Source organism: Natrix helvetica (genome assembly GCF_964273705.1).
Source record: "Natrix helvetica genome assembly, chromosome: Z".
Lineage (NCBI taxonomy): Eukaryota > Metazoa > Chordata > Lepidosauria > Squamata > Natricidae > Natrix > Natrix helvetica.
This window is the reverse complement of record NC_138554.1, coordinates 22,539,978-22,561,535: the sequence shown is the minus strand read 5'-3', so window position 1 is coordinate 22,561,535 and position 21,558 is coordinate 22,539,978. Positions and strand designations below refer to the sequence as shown.

At 42.9% G+C, this 21,558-nt stretch overlaps 1 protein-coding gene across 5 annotated transcripts; it reads right to left on the bottom strand.

Annotated features, from left to right (window-relative positions):
* Positions 1-4,497: 4,497 nt before the first annotated feature.
* LOC309400923 (sulfotransferase 2B1-like) lies at positions 4,498-14,649 on the bottom strand. Of its 5 annotated transcripts, none has more exons than XM_081969674.1 (7): positions 14,569-14,649; positions 9,131-9,282; positions 8,223-8,443; positions 7,672-7,798; positions 6,108-6,202; positions 5,445-5,625; positions 4,498-5,339 (listed from the first exon to the last, which is right to left on the bottom strand). In XM_081969674.1, exons 2-7 carry the CDS (start codon positions 9,273-9,275, stop codon positions 5,200-5,202), a joined length of 909 nt encoding a protein of 302 aa, XP_081825800.1. In that variant the 5' UTR covers positions 9,276-9,282; positions 14,569-14,649; the 3' UTR covers positions 4,498-5,199. The 5 variants fall into 5 exon arrangements, with proteins under 5 accessions (XP_081825800.1, XP_081825801.1, XP_081825799.1 ...); XM_081969675.1 differs by lacking the exon at positions 14,569-14,649 and adding an exon at positions 10,426-10,452; XM_081969673.1 differs by lacking the exon at positions 14,569-14,649 and adding an exon at positions 9,438-9,567.
* Positions 14,650-21,558: the final 6,909 nt, after the last annotated feature.

Here is a 21,558-nt window from a genome sequence, read left to right as displayed (position 1 = left end):
ACCCATAATGCAATAATTCTAAACTTGGGGTTCAGCAGCCTGATAGAGACAAAGGAAAGCTCTTTTTCACAGCCTCATTAATGTGTGTATTCCTCCAATGTGCAGAAAAATATGCTGGCGTAATTTGCATTACCCTGATGGCCAAGCTTTAAATCGCCCTCAGTAATGAGGCTCGCAAGTGATCTATCCGTACAGCTTCGCTGCAGCACAATTTAAGGGCAACCACTGATAGATTCCCCTGGTTTTGTTTTCCCATCCACCCTGCACCAGTTCACAGGAGGAGAGCCCCATCAACACTTTTCACAGAAGGAGGTAGGCCTAGGTAAAACTTCCTGAGAACTTCCAGCTCATCAGGAGCCTAAGGTGGAAGTTCTAGGCTAACAAATGACAGTACTTATTTAGCCATCTTCTGGAAGATTAGTCAGCCCCCATCCGAAAGCAGAGCAGCAAGAGTGTGGGGTGAAACATCTGGCCATCTTCTAGCCCACCAACCTGTCAGTTGGGTTCCTTTTGGACACCTAGAGAGGTCAGGTGTTATGCAGCTTCTGTGGAAACAAAATATCTGGTGTCTTCTGCAGGCCGGGCCAAAATGGTCACAGGAGGCATTGACCAGGTGTCCTTACAATAACCTCGGCCGATAGAAGTTCATTGTGTTATCAGCCCTTGATGGTATTCTCAGGACTGTGAATGGGACATTCCTACATCAATGCGTGTTGAGAGCGGGAAAACACTACATTAAGAATGGAACATCTAAAGGTATGCTTAGACTGGGGTGAGCTGCAGATGAGACAATACTCCTGTAAAAACAATTAGTGGGGCAGCTTAGTGCTGCAGTTATAGTAGGACTTGCAGATCAATCCTTAGTTGGCTGTTGACATCTAGTGAAATTATAGGTCAGATATTAAAGAAGATGAGCATTAGGAAATATGTCCAGTAAACTAAAAACTGGACCCAGATGAGACCATGGTTTCCTATGATATGACTTCCCTCTTCACTTGCATTCCAACAACCAAAGTTGTCATGGTAGTGAAAAAATGACTGCGACAAGACACCATCTTAGGTGACAGAATCAACCTCAGCCCAGACCACATATGTACCATGCTGGATCTCTGCTTGACCACTACCTATTTTATATTAAATGTAATGAAAGTTTCTGTGGACAAAAACACGGCTCTGCCATGAGTTCACCTGTGTCCTCCCATTGTGGCCAATCTCTACATGGAAGAGGTAGAAACCAAAGCCCTAGACTAGATTCACAGGAATTCCACCCACTCACTGGTATAGGTATGTGGACGATACTTGGGTCAAGATCAAAAGACAGGAATTGGAAGCATTCACCAAACGTATCAACTCTGTACAAAAATACCAAATTCACATGGGAAAACGTTAAGGAAAATAGTCTGGCCTTCCTGGACATTGAAGTTTATAGAAAACACACAAACACAGATCAATATTTACATTTTGATTCCCACCACCCAATGGAGCACAAAATGGGAGTCTTCAGAATCCTACCACCAGCACCCCAAGCTGAAGGCCTGCCTGCCAGCAAAGATGGGAAAGAAAAAGAACTAAAACACATCAAGGAAGCCCTCAGAACATGTGGCTATCCCAAGTGGGCCTTCATCAAATCCAAAAAAAAGACCCAGCAGGAGCTCCTCCAAAACAGACAATGAAGAGAGCAATAAATGAGGCAACGTTGTCATTCCATACCAGTGGTGGGTTTCAAATCCCGTTCCAACTGGTATGGTTAGAACAGGCCCGGCGGCATCATGGATGCGTGCAGTGCGCGCATGCATCCTAGCGCTTCCGCGAAGCTCCAGCTGCTCCATGGAGCATCACGCAGACACTATATACGCCATGCGTGTGAGTGGAAGCGCAGAAGCCTTTAAACACAGGTAAGGAGCTCGGGTGGGTGGGCCCTCCGCAGCACCGTACCAGAACAGTATCCGGTGTACTGGGCTGGCTCCAGTATGCCCATACCAGGGCATACCGTCTGCAACCCACCACTGTTCCATACGTTGCAGGAGTATCAGAAAAGCTCAGGAGTATCTTCAGCTAACACAACATATGTGCATACTTCAAACCCAAAAATACACTAAGGTAGAAGCTTGCCCACCCAAAGGATAAAACACCCAGACACAAACGGAGCAATGTGGTACATGCAATACAATGCAGTGAGCCATGTGCAGATCTGTACATTGGGGAAACAAAACAACCACTTCACAAACGCATGGCACAACATAGGAGAACAAACCCATCAGGACTAGATTGAGCAGTCCATCTGCATTTAAAAGACAAAGGCCCCTCTTTTGAAGACAGCAAAATCCTCATTTTAGATAGAAGGGACCACTGGTTTGAAAGAGGGGTCAAAGAGACTTTTGCCAGAAATTGGCATTTACTTCAGGATTTCACCCCAAAGTGCCCATTGCAGACAATAGGTTCTGTGGTGATGAACACCACAGAAAAAGGCCATAAAACCTGCTTAATGACCAGCAGGATTTACGATCATAATTATGAGCTCAATCATGGTCGTAAGTTGAGGACTACCTGTATTAGTGAGGATTAAGTGTCTAGCAGGTATTGGGTTCCAGCTAAGACAAACTAGAGAAATTATATCTACCGTAATTGGGGTTAGAGCTGGAATTTTGTTATCTCACAGCTCATGAGAGTAAATAGGAAGAGCTGTCTTGTCTGAGCAGACTCTTTTCCAGGTGTTAATTTTAAAAAAAACCCAGCCATATTGTCATTTCAGTTAGGAGGTCCCTTATTACTGACAATAAAAGCATTGTCAGTCACAGGAGATAACATATTTGTAGAGGAAAAAATGCAATGTATAACCAGGTATTGCCAGCAATCTACTCCTGATCAAAAAAAAAAAATTTTTTTTTTTAAAATAAGAACATTAGTTTGGGAGGTCCCAATTCAGATGTTATTCTGTTGCTCTTGGGACCCCAAAAATCTGGGCCTTACACCACCACTTTCACTCCTGATGGTTGAATGCTACTGAAAGACAACCCAAACGTAATCCCTGTTTGTGCAAATAGACTTTCATTGTTTAAATCGGCATCACCATCTGGTGGTCGGCTACGATAGCTCTTACTATTTCATTTGCCATTGATTTTTGTAACACCCACAATAGGGCGAGGTAACATTGATAAAAATATAACAGACATTGGGGGTGGGGGAGGCACGGAGCAGCAAAACAGAACTTTTAGTTAATATTTATTCCATGATATTCCCCCCCCCCCCAAAAAAAAAACCCTTCATGAAAAAAATAGCATGTCAGGAAGAATCTAAACGTAACTCTTTTTCTAGACAAATTATTGTGTGTATTTCTTTCTTGCTCCTTGTGAAGCACCACTCAAATATGGAATGCCACCACTTTGGATTGCTTAGTTTAGGGAGGGGAGAATCTACCTTTTCTCTTTTTTACTGTTTTCACAGTATGTTAGAAACTTAAGGGCAAACTGGGACTTAAATTGGGACTCGGGAGGCAGAGAATAGATGGGGGCAAGGCCAGTCAGAGGTGGTATTTACCAGTTCTCCAAACTACTCAGAATTTCTGCTACCGGTTCTCCAGAACTGGCCAGAACCTGCTGAATACACTGAATTCATTAGAAAGGGTCCAGAGGTATTTTACAAGAAGAGTACTCAACTTCTCTGCTCGTAATAAAATTCCGTATACCACCAGGCTTGAAATTTTAGGCCTGGATAACCTTGAACTGCGCCGTCTATATTCTGACCTGAGCTTAGTGCACAAGATAATCTGACATAACGTCCTACTTGTTAATGATTACTTTGACTTCAACTGCTATAACACAAGGGCTATCAATAGATACAAACTAAATGCAATCCGTTCTAATCTTGATTGCAGGAAAAACGATTTCAGCAATAGAGTAGTTAATGTGTGGAACACCCTACCTGATCCTGTTGTTAGTTCCTCTAACCCCCATACCTTTTACCTTAAGCTGTCTACCATGGACCTTACGCATTTCTTAAGAGGTCCCTAAGGGGGTGTGCATAAGCGCACCAGCATGCCTACCATCCATGTCTTACTGTCCCCGTTGATATGTACTCTTTTTATGTGTTTATGGCTATGTTTTGCTTGTTTATATCCATTTATTTGCGCCATTTTTCATATGTTTTCATACTTGTTTCCTTGTACTTGTTGACAAACAATAAATAAATAAAATAAATACCACCTCTGCTCCAGCCCCAGTCATGTGAATTCAGGAGCCTGCAACCAGCTCACACATACTACCAGTTGCAGCAACCTACAGTCACATGATCAATATTTTTGGATCTTCCCTGATGGCTTCCCACTAAGCATAGTCAATAGGGAATCTGGTGAGAAAGATTGCATGTGACTCAGGGAGGTGTGTGCCGTTCCCCCCCCCCCCCGCTTTCTTCACTCGCGCCCGCATTGCACCCTCCTTCCCCTTTCATTCACGCATGGACCGTACTGTCAGGCGCAAGTTACCAAGGGCACTCGCTGAGTTCAAAACATTAAAAAGTTTATTGTTGCTACCTATACAAAAGAATCTGGTCAACTAATGGTCAAAAATAAATTGGTGCTAGATAAGGATCAATGGAAGATACTTGGATATCTTATGGTTGTGCAATGACTCCAAACTGATGACGTGTTTGACTTCCCCTTCCAGCTCATCCTGCTCATTTACACGTATCCTCTTTCCACAACTTCCCCATTGCCTGTCCTTCCTCCGGCTTCCCTGTGATCGCACACACTCACATTCCCCACACCAGCTTTCCATAGCCCCCCTGAACCAACACATGCAATATGCACCTGCCTGCACCCCACAACCTCTTTCTTTGGCCTTCTTGTGCCCTCAACACATGGTGCATGCACACTACACCCACATGGCCTGTATCAGGTCTTTCAGGGCCTCTCCCCACCCCACCCCCAGGGGCACCTGCTAACTCCTAACCTGGGACTTGTTATGCTTTACACATAATAACTTGCATATCTTGGGTTACAACAACAACTAGGTCTGGATTGCTGTCGCTAAGTGATGTGGTCATGTGAGGTTGTGCTTTATGATGGTATTTGTTAGTGACAGCAGTCCTGATCCAGAGTGCAGTCATAATTTGAGGACTACCTATTTTGAATGAAATATATTATTTTGATTCACAAAGTTTGGCATTTTTGGATTGTAGCAGCACCCTTTGCCCTCCAAAATCTCAAGTTTCCTGATGTTTTTCAACCTGGAATTCATCCCAAGGAAATTTGGTCTCTAGACCATTCATATTTTCCTGGTAGAGCTGGTCGAAAGCAGCACTCTGCTCTTCAGTAAAGTGAGTTTTCCAGTCCCCAGAAACGCCTGCAAGGGAATGGAAGGAAAAGGGTGAGACACTCTGTGTTTTACTGCACCAATGTTTGGAGATTCCTTGAACTGTAGATTTTCTCAAAGCTTTTTTATTTTTACCTTTCCTGAGGAAAGTGCTGGTCTTTTGATTCATCACATCTTCAGGAACCAGGGTATAATTCACCATCTTGTTGTTCTTCATCATTCCAAAGGAAGCATTTTCCACCACTGAGTCAACCATAGCAGGATCCAAATTCTTGCCTAGGAATTCACAGATGCGAAGAACACTGCCACGTAGATCCTAAAGATAGAAGATCATGAGTAAAATCAAGATCTCTAAGTCAAGACCTCTAGGACAAAATGACTCCTGAATTGGAGTGAGACAACAAAGAATGAAAATGAAATGGATGGATGGATGGATGGATGGATGGATGGATGGGTGGGTGGGTGGACGGATGGACGGATGGACAGACAAGAGATAGGAAGAGGGAGAGAGAAATGAGAGAGAGAGAGGGAGGGGGAGGGAGGGAGGAGATATGGATAGACGGAGAGACAGACAGAAGAGAGGAAGAGGGGCAGAGAGAGAGAGATGATAAAGATAGATAGATAGATAGATAGATTGATAGATAGATAGATGATAGATAGATAGATAGATAGATAGATAGATAGATAGATAGAAGATAGATAGATAGATAGATAGATAGATAGATAGATAGATAGATGATAGATAGATAGATAGATAGATAGATAGATAGATAGATAGATAGGCAGACAGATATCTACCTTTAGCAATTCATCATAGACCAGAAGGAGCAACTTTTTCTCATTTTTGTAGGCCAACCAACTTTTGACATGATCAAACCAGGTGCCAAAGATAACTGGGGTAAGCAAATAAAAAGGAAAACATTTTTGTAACTGCATATATTTTAATATAGTAAGCAAAATAATCCTGAAATTGGAAACCTATATGCATTTACTTAATAGTGAATTCCACTGATCCCAGCAAAACTAGTTTCTAAGCAAATGTTCATAGCAAAAGGAGATGGGTACTCCACCTCCAGATGTTTTGGATTATAATTCCTACAATCCCTTGCCACAGGCCATGCTGGCTAGGTAACAAGGAACCAAAATCCAAGGCATTTGGGGGAAGGACCATGTGGCCCCCACATGTCTGACAAGCGATTTATTAACTTTGTCACCAAAAAACACCATCTCATCCAAAGGGAAGAATGCTAAGGAAACAGCAAGGAGCTAAAAGTTCACCTGACAGAATCCGTTTGTTATCATCTAACAGACAAAGCAGATTGTTAGTGCAGGGTTGACATCCACAGACATTTGACACACAAGGGGATTCTGCAAAGGGCTGGAATTTTGCTTCATCAGAGGACATAATTTAATTGGTTCCAGGTCAAACAAAACATGACCCAAGTGAACAGAGAAAGAAGCAATCAGGTTTACCAGTTGCATTTTATGTATGCCAGAGGTCAACGCTGTGAGTTGTGAGGCAGTTAAAAGCGGGTCAATTGTATGACAAAAAAAAATAGCATAAGCAACTCATGTTTCATTATATAAAGAATGAAGGCAGCAAAGGGGTTATAATGAAGGGGCTAAGATGGATGGATGGCTAAGATGTTGGTGGTTAAGGATGAATCTAAGGAGAATCTCAGAGTAAGATTATAATATAAAACGGGTAGAATAGTGAAGGCCAGAGCTGAAATGGCATGTTTCTCTCTGGATCTGGGGTTGATTTCTTTTTTTAGCATTTTTAAACCAAGTTAATTTATTTTAGGACTCAGATTATTAGAATGTCTAAGACTCAGACTATAGATTATTTCTCATGTATTTCCTACCTCAAAATGCAGGGAAATAGCACCATCAGTTCTGGGTTATTATGTTTGGTGGTAACTTCAGGGGTTCAAGATTAACCTGGGATCTTGGTTGTCCATCCAAAATAGACTTGCTGAGATAGCACCAGCAACAGCATTTAGACTTATATACCACTTCACAGTGCTTTACAGCTCTCTCTAAGTGGTTTACAGAGTCATCCTATTTCCCCCCAACAAACTGAGTCCTCATTTTACTGACCTTGGAAGGATGGAAGGCTGAGTAAACCTTGAGCTGCTCAGGATCGAACTCCTGGAGTGAGCAGTGAATTAGCCTGCACTACTGCATTCTAACCACTGCACCACCATGGCTCTTAAGATAGTACACATGAAGGGGAAAGATGGATCATGAAGAATAATAAAAAGGAGAAGACTGCAGTCAAGGAGGAACTTCTCTTTCTACTGGGGATTCTACTGACTTAGGTGAATAAATCATTAACAAATTTCCACCTTTACCCACATACTTTTTCCTGCTGAAAACAGCTCAATGAATTCTCCAAAATCCTCCCTGTACTCCAGAAACGAAGTCATCTTGGCATAATGGTAGAGCGATACACAGACATCCTTGGGGTTACGGACAGTGTAAATAGCCTGGAAGAGATTGTTTCCAAGTGTTGGAATGGCTTTATCTCAATGGTCTTCCAATAGTTCGTTCCCAAAGTGCGATTTGTTGAGGCCAGGAGGAAATGTCAACTTCTCTTACCAGTTATCAGAATGCCCCATCTCTGACTGCTGGCTGATTTCTTAGCAGTGACCAATGGGACCACAGGTTTAGTCTTTTGAAATCTTGGACTCCTGCTGGAGCCCATCCTCAGGGAATATCTCTCTGTGTAGACATTCTGGTACAAAGAAGTTCCCTGAGAATGGGCTCCAGCACGAGTATAAAAGCTAAACTTCTGGTCCTGGTGACTAACCCAGATTGGATCCTACAACTGAATTCATTGTTAAACAGTCCATGGCTTGTATAATGAATCAATATTTCCTTTATATATGCACACCCGCTAGGTATACGTACAAATGGAATCACCTTAGCTTGTGAAGAGAAGAACTTTTCTGGAAAGATTGTTGCAGGCAAATGAGAGGTAATGAGACGAGGGTCAGGCCGGTTCTCCAAGTACTGGATTGCTGTCTTGTGTTCAACCCAGGGCACTCGTTCCCAACAAGGTACTGACTGTGAGAATGTGGGATCTCCATTGCTAGAGATCAAAGAAAGAATTTCTTGCATCCACGTTGTTCCTGAAAACAAGACAAGAAGATTCTATGCTTCAACCTTACCTTGAATCTGCAGGACGCCACTGAAGGAACTTACCAAAGCTTTTTGTAGCAGCTGTGGAAGAAATCCCCAGGTGTAGGATCTGAAATGATCCAGTGGAACCACCATACTTACAAGGAGTAGCACTAAGCAAACAAAATCCCGGGTATTATTTCAGTATTTTGGGTTTCCCCACATGCATGCACTTCTATTAACTTGGTCACTAGTTTCCATGGACAAAAAAAATTGGAAGGATGGACAGACAGTCAGAGGACGCAATATACTGCACAGTGTTTAAGTGCCTATATTTCTTTCTGTCTCATAGCTTTAAGACAACCCTTTCACCAATGGACAGAACTGCAAATAGTACCGACATACATCCAAAATTAAATTTTCCAACAAGGCATTTGTGCTTATAAGATTTTTATTTCACACACTTCAAACATTGTTAGTTTTGATAATTTTTTCTGGAAACATTCTAGCTATTACAATTTTATCTGTCCACATACCACTGCTAAAGATGAAATGGTGCCTTGACATATACTCTAGACTGGAGAACAGTGAGTCAAAGCAAACCCTGAAAGTAGAAATTAATATATTTTCTTCGCCCTGAAATTTCTGAAATTCCTGAAATTCCAGGGAAGCACCGGATAGGCACTTGTGTGGCTTACCAGATTTGGGGTACGTAATGTTGAAGACATCACTATCCCGCACTTCAAAACTCCTGTGAGCATAGCGAACACTCTCTTCGCTATGCACGACGCTGGGAAAAGTCATTCCTTCATACTGAATAGACTCGACAATCCGTTTGGTCATTGTGTTTCTGTGGAAGGAGGAAAGAGAGAGATACAAAGGAAGTAAAAACAGAAGCCCAAATTTCAACTCCTTTCAAATCTCTGTCCCTGGAAAGGAGGGAACCTTCTTGATGGAATTCACAGGAAAGAGAAATAATGCAATTCCAAAGTGTTCCTTCCTCACTTCTTCAAAATCTACCATTAGCCTTCCGGCTTCTCCAACTCCACCAAACCTGTTTTCCTCTTCTCCTTGTCTTCCAGCCTCCTTTCGTGTCACTCCTCTTTGTGGTACAGGCTGTGCAGAACAACAACAAAAAAAACAACACCTGGCTTCTATTGACAGCAATTTACAAAAAGAGACTTTGTTCTTTGCAAAGAGAAGAGAGCCAGCGCAATGAAATTAAGGTCACACATGTATATGTTCAAAGTTCTCCCTGTCTTCCACACATGTGTGCATACACACAGAGAGAAAAGCAATAAGTAAAATCCAGACTCAGAAGAAATATGCACTGCTACCATCCTTCTATAACATTATTCTACATGTTGTTTTCCCACTGATGCAGTTACTGGAAAATAATGTTGTTGTTGTTTTTCACATAGAATTATTATTGTTTTGTTCCCCAATCCTGGAATGGAAAGCAAGGCATTCATTGGTCTTGGCCTCTTGAAACAAGGCTCCATTACCAAACTCTGCTTTTCAAAAGAATCCAATCATCTGACTCACCACCACCCCTTTCTGTTTTAATTCTCCGGTAACTACTAGAGGGCCCAGGACTCCTGTTTGTAGCTCACCCTTCAAATGGAGAGTTTTCCTCCATTCAAGGATGATCTGGTATTCATTGATAGCAGGAAAAGGGCCACCTGCAGCCCTCCTGATGCTGTTGGGCAAGTCCCATAATCTCCTGCACACATACATACCAGAGGTGGTATTCAGCAGGTTCCAACCAGTTCTGGAGAACCAGTAGCAGAAATTTTGAGTTGTTCAGAGAACTGGTAAATACCACCTCAGACTGGACCCATCTATTCTCTGCCTCCCGAGGCTCCCGAGAATTTTGCAGTATCCTTCTCCTGTCACACTCACCAAGCGACCCCCACCAAGCCACACCATGCCCACCAAGCTACGCCCAAAGAACCGGTAGTAAAAAAAATTGAATCCCACCACTGATACACACTAAGGCCGATGGAAACTGGAATTCATCATCATTCAGAAAGCTGGGTGTGGTCAGTCTCCAATTTAAAGAGGTACCATCTTTTCTTCTGAAAAGAGGGACATTAACATACATAACCTATAGAAATTCAACAGATGAGACTTTGAGAATATCTCATACAGATATTCCTTTCTCATCACAGCCAAAATCTCTGCTATCAGGATCTGGATCTAAATTATTGATCCATCTACATTCTTATGGGCCATCAGTTAACTCACACAAATATTCTATAAACATAAAATGTTCTGCTCCCATCCACCACCACCAAGGTTGTCAAACAAACTCCTTGTAAATCTGTATTCTGTTTTTTTAATGACGGTAGAAAGAGGGAGATATCTAAGAGCTGATCTTTTGAGAAGATGTTAAAGGCATAGGTTCTATGCCAAGTAAATATGTTGGCAAGCTAAATCTAACCTGCTGGAAACTTCCTCCTTCCAGAAAATCCAGACCTCCTGTTTCTCTCTACTTCTCAGTTGTAACTTGTAAAGTGCCAACAAATCATTGCAGATTAAATCAGAATTGGAAGACATTGTGCATCCTCAGCTGAAGCATCTCATCATAGTTCAGTTGGCCACCAACCAAGGTGGTAAATTCTACAACCAAGCAATTTTTACGATGAGGACATTCTTTCTCCCATTTAACTCAAATCTCCTTCCCTGCATTTTGCTCACAGTTCCTGACTTCCTCTGTAGAATAGAGAACTTGACTTTTCCATCTTGGTCATCACTGGGCTATTTTTACCCTTCTTTATGGCTCCTAAAAGCTGCAGGGATGTGATGCTAAGGCAGTGAAAGTCCAGATGGGTCCAAAAAAAAGCTGGCCTCTTTAGGAAGCTGCTGCTTGTCTGTTGGGTTTGCAGTGGCCTGTGGACCACAGGCAGCCCACGTATTTTCTGTGGACTAACCTTGAAATTGTAGTTATATCTCTCATCTTATGCTTCTTTATGTTCTCCTCTGAAGGATCAGTGTTAGAACTTCTTTTGAGGTCATTTTTAGTTACCAATTCCCACTCTATTCTGGTAATTGTCCAGTTTATGAAAACCCTTCTTACAATGGGGCACTTGAGCAACACAGAGTAGAGCAATTACTTCTCATGATCTAATCAGTGTTTTTGGTGATGTAATCTAATTGCAATAACTATTAGCAGCCACACCACATTGTTAGAGGGCTCTATTTTACCTTTCAACCTACTAAGATGCCGAAATCCTTTTCCTCTGTATAGCAGCCAAACCTGTTTTCCCTCTTCAGTACTTCTGCCTTTTTTTATAAAACCTAAATACAGGACTTTTTTTTTTCATTTTCCTACAAATATCCTTGATTTATACATGCAGTAAAATGCAGCTGGGAGTGAACTGGTAGACTAATGAGAGAGTTAAAAAAAACACAACCTCCCCTCTTCACTCCACAGGGGTTTTATGATTAGTTTGATTTTGTTTGTTTTAGTTTTTTGCCTCTCAATTAAAGTTTCCTTCCAGTAAAATTCTAGCAGGTCCATCTAGAGCCATTCTCTGGATCGGCTAATATGATTCCATGCAGTGAATGTATCTTGTTTGGGAATAGTGCAAACAGAAGCCTGTCTCCTAACCAGTGAATCCTCATAGCTCCTTTGTGCAACATTTCAAAGAAGTTACCCAGGATTAATAGCAACATTTTAGAAAGAGTATATGAAAATCTGAAGCAATGGCATGGACCTATAAAGAACAGGATGCCTATATACTACTAAACCTGCCTGTTTGTAATCTTCGGTAAGCCCAAATAGTGCAAAGGCTTTTAAATCAAGGTGTTTCAAATCCGTTAAAGAATGCGTATAAAATCCAGAACCCGTGTGATTGAAATTTAAAGGATCTTCAAACGAGTTGTATTTGCAAAACTGTGGGTCATTACATTGCAATGGTCAGTTGAAGATTTCTGACACTCTCTGCCAGCTCCGTATAAGAAAAGTAACTGGGGAAGCTAGCAGGAAATCAGAAGTCACTCCCGCTCACATTACTTGTGTGTGTGTGTGTGTGTGTGTACATGGCAATTCTATTTTTTCTGTTTAGGTAAGGAAATAACTCTGAAAGGATGTCATGGATCGTCTAGTACAGGGCTATCAAACTCCCGGCCCATGGGTCGGATGCATCACACCCTGACCACAGCCACACCGAGTTTAGTGAATGGGGGGGGGGAGTCCCGATACATCACATGACACCACCATGGTGACGGGAGTTTGACACCCCTAATGTCTAATAGCTACCTAAAAATATAAGGAATGTTAAGCTTTGAAGAGTTATTTGGAGAGGATATTCCTGGTCTTCACAGCCTGGTGAGGTTTGTATGATTTCCAAGCTGCTTGCAGGTCCAAGAAATCCTTGTGATTTCTACACTGTTTGGCCAGCTTAAGGCGAGTACTTCTTAATCTTCCCCAGCCAATCATTTTCCATACTGTAGGGAATGTAAGAGTTCCATATGACTGAATCTTTGCTACCAAGAATGTTTAGAATTGGCCTCATCATATTTATCCTGGACATTTAGACCACTGAGTAACAAAGCAGGTTTCACACATACCTCAAAGTGTCAAGGAAGAGGCACATGGACACTAAAAGATACTTATATGAACCAGATATGATTAGAGCAGGTAGCATTACTACATCAATCCAAATAGCTAGCTTCTATTTGCCTTGATTTAGGCCAGTGGTCACCAACTGGTGGTCTGTGGACCACTGGTGGTCTACAAGAAAAATTTGGTGGTCCACAAAAAAATTATTTGCATTTTTTATATTGCACAAAATCAGGCTTCCTCAAACTATGGCCCCTGGGCTGGATATGTGCAATGAATGCTTGTGTTGCTGCAGAGTCTCCCCCTTCAGAGTCTTTTTGTGTGGGTCAGAGGGGGACAGAAATTCTGACGGGTCTGCTTCAGCCTCCTGGTGCGGGGCTTTGGGCAAAGGCAGGAGGGAAGTGCCACTGGTGGTGAAGAGCCGGAGGGCCTTGTTCCAGTGGGACTGTATCATGGTCTGGAACTGGCTAACCACCTCAGCCTTCTGAGCCTCCAGGTGCTGGTACTTAGACTTGCACTCCCACAGGTCTTCTCTCTGCTTGGAAAGCCTATGCTCAATAGATCTCAGTGAGATGCTTCTGCTGAGCCTCCTTCTCGGTCAGATCCAATTTGAACTGAGCCAGCTTTTTTGCAAATTCTTTCTCATGGTGGCTGTTTAGCTCCAACAACGGCTTCCTATTGGGGCCCTAAGGAGCCCGGATGGGAAGGCTGGGAGGAGCGAGTCCGGCAAGGTGCCCGACGTGAGTGACATCACGTTGGCTACGCCCATCCAGTCACATGACCACCTAGCCATGCCCTCCCCAGCCAGTATTAGGCAGATCATATTGGTGGTCCGTGGGATTTAAAATTATGAATGTAGTGTTCCTTGAGGTCCAAAAGGTTGGGGATTCTTGATTTAGGTAACAAGCTAAGTCATTATGTAACTAGTTTGGTTGACTTAGCCCAGTGGGTGCACTCAGAAATTACAGCTTATACATCATGGCTTACAAACTCCATAGTGGTTTAAGCAATTAACTCTGATTGAAAATCATTTTGATCCATCCTGCTTAAAAGTAAATAAAGTGAGAATTTGGTCACATGTGCCAGAAGAAATCAATTCCACCACCACAAGGCTGGAATATGCAGACATTCAACAGGTGAATTTGCTTCTTTTTTATCTTCCCCCTTTCCGAACAGGAAATGTTGGGCAGTCTGGAACTCTGTTTTATCGGACAGCTTTAAAAACGGAGTGATCCTGCCGGGGGGGGGGGGGGAGCCTTATTTCCACTCCACCCTTACTTATCCGTAATTCCCAATAAATCTGACTTTTGGCTTCTATTAAGATAGCTCCTGCTGTCTTAAATGCCTGGGAGGGGGTCGTCCCTGCCTCCCCCAAGCAACAAACCCCGCGTCCCCTTTTAGTTTTGAACTCCAGACCGACGTCTGTTCTCCAAAGAAAATCCGATTTTTCTCGCACGGCTTTTTCCCAACCCGCCTTTGCAGTCTCTCACTAATAAACCCCGCTCCCTCCCCCAGACCGCCGCGAAGCCGAAATCGGTGGCCCTCCGCCCTTCCTTTTTCATAACCTACTAAATTTCACTTCATTCCCATCGGACTCTGGCGTCCTGATTTTGCGATAACCAATCCAGGGATTCTGGGCGGGACTTCCCTTCGCATACGTTACTCAAGCTTTGCCTCCTAACAGGGGACCTCTTTTTTTTTTTTTAAGGTGGCGAAATCCTCTTAGAGACGTCCTGCTCAATAGTTGAGCGGCGGAAGGTATCCGATGGCCAGACGGTCCAAAGGTCAGCAAAGAGCTTACCCCACCCGCTCTGTCAAAAGATGAATCTGATGGGGCGAAGTCTGGAAAGGAGAATAGAATAGAATAGAATAGAATAGAATAGAATAGAAGAGTTGGAAGGGACTTTGGAGGTCTTCTAGTCCACCCCCCTGCCTAGGCAGGAAACCCTATACCGTTTCAGATAAATGGCTATCCAACATCTTCTTAAAGACTTCCAGTGTTGGGGCATTCACAACTTCTGGAGGCAAGCTGTTCCACTGATTAATTGTTCTAACTGTCAAGAAATTTATCCTCAGTTCTAAGTTGCTTCTCTCCTTGATTAGTTTCCACCCATTGCTTCTTGTTCAGGTGCTTTGGAGAATAGTTTGTCTCCCTCATCTTTGTGGCAATCCCTGAGATATTGGAACACTGCTATCATGTCACCCCTAGTCCTTCTTTTCATTAAAATAGACATATCCAGTTCCTGCAACCGCTCTTCATATGTTTTAGCCTCCAGTCCCTCAATCATCTTTGTTGCTCTTCTCTGCACTCTTTCTAGAGTCTCCACATCTTTTTTATATCCTGGACACCAAAACTGAATGCAGTATTCCAAGTGTGGCCTTACCAATCTCAGGATCTTTTTTCAAGAGGCAACTGAACTTTCTGGTTTTTCTTTGAAGATGTTTCACTTCTCATCCAAGAAGCTTCTTCAACTCTTCAGAAACAAAACGTCTTCAAAGAAAAACCAGAAACTCCAATTGCCTCTTGAAAAAGCAACTTTGGGACAACCATGACCTAGATGACTGAGAATCTCCATAGATTTTGGGAGTAAAACTTTTTCCACAAGATGTGAAACTCCTCCAGTGCTCCATCCTTCTGTGTCCTACAGCTGCCACTTGATTTATAGGACTTTTAACATGCATCCATAATGGTATGTAGCAACCTCAAAAGTCTGGAAATTCCTAAATCATAGCTTCTTGAACAAGCCGTATTAGTTTTCTTCACATATTTACTTATTAAATTTGTGAGATGTGAAGCTAGTTTGCCTCCAGGTGCACCCTTGATTGGGTGACAGTGTGAACAAAACAAACTGCTGCCAGCCAGACTACCCTGTAGATTTTCCTTCCTCTCAAAATACATGGCAACAAAAATGAAGCCCTACGCTAAATAAATATTAGATTTCTTTGCCACCCATCTGTCTACCAACCAACTCTAGGTGGCTTTATAACATTTAACATATAATCTTTATGACAACAGCCCATATCTGGCTTTACCTATTGTTCTGAGCCGCAAAACCTAGCCACAGTAATTGGATTTGCACAAAAACTTAACCATAACCTCGAATGTGTAAATTGATTGCCTGTATTCTTGCAGCACAGCCAAATGAAATCAAGTAGCATTACAGCCAAACGTGACATAAGAGAAACCAAGTGAAATGATTTGCATAAGCCTTATAAATTTGATGACTTCAGCTTACAAGATGGGAATTCAACCTTGGCAATATTTTTGTTAGTTCATCAAAACAAACTTTGTCTATTCTAATCTGGACATTGCAACATTTCAGCCAATCTGTGGCAATGGTGTCATTGCCGCGAGAACAATGCAGCATAGTTACTTAATCTCTGAGGCTAAATGAGGGGATATCTTATAAAAGTCCCAATGTGAAAAACCACAAATGAAGACACTTCTTAGGCCCTAACAAGCCCACAAACCTATTTTGGGCAACATAATACAGGTGCTGTTATTTTACCTGTCTTCAGTCACCCTCCTTTAAAATCCTATTATGGAAAAGAAGGAGTTGCACAAATATGTGCAGGCCATCTGTTCAGAGGTTTTCACATGGAAAATTGTTGGGGTTTTATCAGCAATTGGCTGCCCCAAATGAAATCATACCTCACCAGCAGAAAACATTACATTTTGTCAAATTAAATTCCACAGCTTGGAAGAGAAAACTAAGATGTAATGATGTTTTCATTAGAGCAGCTGTAGGCAAAACTAAGTTGTTGGACTATAACTTCCATTATCCCAAGGAGCATGAGCAAAGAATATGCTAGACGTTGCTATAGTCCCATTCTTTGAGGAGTATTATAGGTTCCCCATATTATAACGAGTTTACGACTAAGAAAACCCTGATTCAAATTTCCATTTAGCTCATGGATAAAATTGCGATATGTCAAGCCCAAAAGAGCAGATCCATATGTGAAGGTCTAATTAAACTGATGTATTACTACTCATGCCAACCACAGGAATCTTCTCAATTAACCTTTAGCACCTACTACAAGTTAGATAAGGGTCAATGCAATTGAAGGAGTTGGACTTAGTAACGTGCAAAAATATGAGTAGGGGATTGGAGGCTAAAACATACGAAGAATGGTTGCAGGAATTGGGTATGTCTAGTTTAGTGATAAGAAGGACTAGGGGTGACATGACAGCAGTTTCAATAAAGTTTCACAAAGAAGAGGGGGTCAATCTATTCTCCAAAGTACCTGAAGGCAGAACAAGAAGCAATGGATGGAATCTAATCGAGGAGAGAAGCAACCTAGAACTAAAGATAAATTTTCTAACAGTGAGAACAATTAACCAGTGGAACAGCTTGCCTTCAGAAGTTGTGAATGCTCCATCACTGGAGGCTTTTGAGAAGAGACTGGACAATCACTTGACTAGAAAGATATAAGGTCCCCTGCTTGAGTAGGGGGTTGGACTAGAAGACCTCCAAAGTCTCTTTGAACTCTGTATTCTGCTTGTGGTTATGTAGAAATTCTAGGTTGGTCCCTCTTAACTCCACCCTCAGGTTCTGCCACTCCTTCTCATACAGGGTACAACTGTAATGAAGTCTACCCATTACAATCCAGAACAGAACAGAACAACAGAGTTGGAACGGAACTTGGAGGTCTTCTAATCCAACCCTCTGCTTAGGCAGGAAATCCTATACCAGTGATGGATAACCTTTTTATAATTGGGTGCCAAAAATGTAAGTGCGTGCACGCAATAGCGCATGCGTGTGCCGGCACCCATAATGCAAAGTGCCCCCCCCCACATGCACATGTGCACAACCCCCCATGCCCCTCCCCCCCACGCACTGCTCGCCTCCAAGCTGAGCTTGGTATTTCCTGGGGGGGGGGCTGAGGGAGGCAATTTTTCTCCCTCCCAAGGCTTTAGGAGAGCCTCTGGAGCCTGGGGAGGGTAAAAAATGGGCCCAATGGGCCAACCAGAAGTTCAGAAATGATCCATTTCCAGCTTCCAGAGGGCTTCTGGGAGGGGCAGGGGAGGCCGTTTTCACTCTCCCCAGGCTCCAGAGCCTTTCCTGAAGCCTGGGGAGGGTGAAAATCAGCTGGGCGGCATGTGCACATCCATCTGTGGCACGCATGCCATAGGTTCGCCATCAGAGCCCTCTACCATTTCAGACAAATGGTTGTCCAACATCTTCTTAAAAACTTCCAGTGTTGGAGCATTCACATCTTCTGGAGGCAAGTCGTTCCACTGATTAATTGTTCTTAGTGAGTCATAGTGGTTGTAAAACAGGTCAATCATGTGACCCACCTGAATTTATAGTGTTCTTTGTGGTGGTCAATTGAGAGTTTGACCATCATAAAACAAGGTCATGGGATCATGAGATGTGGCAAACAGTCATAAATGCAGCTGTGTTTCTGAGTGCCCAAAGTGCAGTCATGTGACCACAGTTGGGGACAAACCTATCCAGGCTGTAAGCCTCCTTTTTCAGATATAAGGCTATAAGTTGAGGACTACCTATAAAGGTTTTGGAGGGGCAAGAAGGGAGGGACCAGTCATAGTTTTTCTGTCCTTCCCAAATGCCTGATTGTTTCAAAGTCTTTAGATCAGCGGTGTCCAACTTCAGCAACTTTTAAAACTTCAACTCCCAGAATTCCCCACCAGTCATAGGCAGGACATCCTGGCTGGGGAATTCTGGGCAATGAAGTCCACAAGTCTTAAAGTTACCAAAGTTGGACAGCCCTGCTTTACATGATGCAATTCACACATTCCGCACAATTGGCCCCTAAATCTGTTAGTCCTCCAGAATCTTCATGGAATGAACATATCTTGGGTTTTCTTGCCTTATCAATGGGAATATTAATCTTCCAGAGGGCCTGCATTTTATCTTCCATCAAGGTGATGTTCTCATGTCCAGGTTTTCCATTCTCTGAAGAAATAGACGGCAAGTGATTTTGTTTGTTCATTGAATTTCTAAGCTGGTTGATTCCATAAAGCCCCAGAACTGTGTTTCTCAACCATGCAACTTGAAGATGTGTGGACTTCAACTCCCAGAATTCCCCAGCCAGCTCGCTAGAGTGGATGGTGAATTCTATGAGTTGAAATCCACACATCTTCAAGGTGCCAAGGTTGAGAAATTCTGTCCTAGAATGATACATGGGAGATCTTCTTTCAGGATGCTGGACTAAGTCCAACTTTTATTTCAGGAGTCCTTGGATCAGTTTCAACCTACCTCATGGGAAGCTTGCAATGAGTTGGAATCTATATCATGAGGAAGGACTCAGCCATGACAAGCAAGACATCCAAATGAATCAAATTATGGATGACAGTCATGGCTTCTTACATTAATTCAATTGTTTGGATTCACACAATCCATTGAACTGTAAATTAAACACTAACCATAAAGGGGTAACAAATATTGAGCCACAAACTAGACAATCCCATTAGCCTACTATGCTCTGTGCACTCATCCATAGACTCTTTTGAACTCCATGGGGAAAAGGTAACAGAGGATACAGGTTAAATAAATAAGCATGTAGACTGATCTAGGATTCATACTTTTAAAGCGTGATTTCTAGTACTATTAATTCAAATCACCCTTTGCTGTTGCTTAGCTATATTTTGAAGATGACAAAATACAGATAATCCTCAACTTATGACAACTGAGCCCAAGGTTTCTTTGTTAGGTGAGTTTTGCCCCATTTTATGACTTTTCTTGCCACACTTGTTATGTGAATCTCTGCAGTTGATGAGTTGGGCCAGTGGTGGGCAACCTTTTTTTTCAACTGAGTCAAATCTCGCCAAAACCACAATTGAAATTTATTTTGAGAGCCACATTTTTAAAACCGAAAATACATAGGATGGTACACTGTTTTTAGTTTCAATAAACTCTGGCATTTGAAGCACGCAAGTCTTAAAGCTGTCAAGTTACAAGATCCTTGCATCCCTAACCCTTTAGGAAAAAAACCCAGGGTCTTCAAACCTGACAGCTTTAAGACTTGTAGACTTCAACTCCCAGAATTCTGAGAATTGAAGTCCACCAAGGGCATCAATCATATTAGCCCAGGGATCTGCAAAATTGGCTCTTAAGACTGGTGGACTTCAACTCCCAGAATTCTGAGAATTGAAGTCCACCAGTCTTAAAACAGCCAACTTTGCAGACCTCTGTGTTAGCCCAAAGCCTGGCGCTGGGCGGGCCTTGCTCCCCCATTGGTGGAGCCCCAAGAAGCGAGGAGGGAGAAAAAGAGACGGAGGCCAAGGAGCTTTCCCCCCCCCGCCCCCTCCCAGCAAAAATCTAACCGGGGAGCCGTGGCGTGATCGGCTAATTTGCTACTGCCCGCCCGGCTCCCCGGTTAGATTTTTGCTGGGAGGGGGCGGGGGGAAGCTCCCTAGCCTCTGTTTCTTTTTCTGCCTCCTCGCTTCTCGTCCCCGCCCGACTTCAGGATCCTCCCTAATCATTGTGGATCGAAAAGAAAAAAGGGAAAGGGGCGCTTGTTTTGAAGTGCCCGAGAGGAGGGAGGGGAGCGGGCGCCCGGCACACAGAAGAGCCGCATTAAAATGTGTAAAGAGCCGCTTGTGGCTCACGAGCCGCGGCTTGCCGACCATTGAGTTGGGCTAAGTGAATCTGGTTTCTCTATTGACTTTGCTTGTGAGAAGGTCACAAAAGTTGATGATCTTGGGATACAGAAGCTGTCATAAGTATGAGTCAGTTGCTAAGCATCTGAATTTTGATCACATGATCATGGGGATGCTGCAAGGATTGTAACTGTGAAAAATGGTCGTAAGTCACATTTTTCAGTGCTATTGTAACTTTGAACGGTCACTAAATGAACTATTGTTAAATCGAGGACTATCTATAACATCTCTTTTGCACTCACACTATAGCTTCATTAAGTATGGCAATTATAAATCCACAAAAAAGAAGATTCGTTTTATTGATTTAGAACAGAATACATCCCTAAGCAAATATATCCATTTTAAGGCATAATAAAAAGACAGGATAGTTTGCAGTCAGTAACTGAGATTTTAGGCACAAAAAGAACGCAAGTATGTCAAAATCTCCTCCTAACCCTAGAACAGGGATCGGCAAACTTAAACACTCAAAGAGCCCTTTGGACGCGTTTCCTACAGAAAAGAAAACACCGGGAGCCACAAAGCTCCTAACCGGAAGCCCCCTGTTCAATTCTGGAGCTGACCGGAAGTTCAGTTCCCCCACCATAGAGTCTCCTCCTAGTGTGGCGTACTTTTTCCTTTACCTGTCATAACTGAAAGCCCTATCAATTGTGGAGACAACTGGAAAACCCTCCCCTTGCCATAGAGTCTTCTCCTGGCGCACTGTGCTTCTCCCCCCCCCACCACCGGAAGCTCCTCTCAAAATTGTGTCGCCGACAGATGATGGAGCTGTAGCAAAAGGAGAAAAGAGCCACATGCGGCTCCAGAGCTGCAGTTTGCTGACTCCTGCCCTAGACCACCAGTACATCCTAGTACATTCACTTTCCTCAAAAGCTGTTTTGCCTTCTCCACACATGTGACATTTTAAAAAAAAGACGTTATCCCAGACTGGCAGCTGC

Excerpts from the sequence above, each read along its gene's own strand:
- LOC309400923 (XM_081969674.1), bottom strand. The coding sequence starts at position 9,275 with ATGACCAAACGGATTGTCGAGTCTATTCAGTATGAAGGAATGACTTTT. Across the intron at positions 6,203-7,671 it reads GCTGTTTTCAGCAGGAAAAA|TTATCTTTGGCACCTGGTTT; the intron begins GTATGTGGGTAA and ends TGCTTACCCCAG. Across the intron at positions 5,626-6,107 it reads TCTATGATGAATTGCTAAAG|GATCTACGTGGCAGTGTTCT; the intron begins GTAGATATCTGT and ends TTCTATCTTTAG.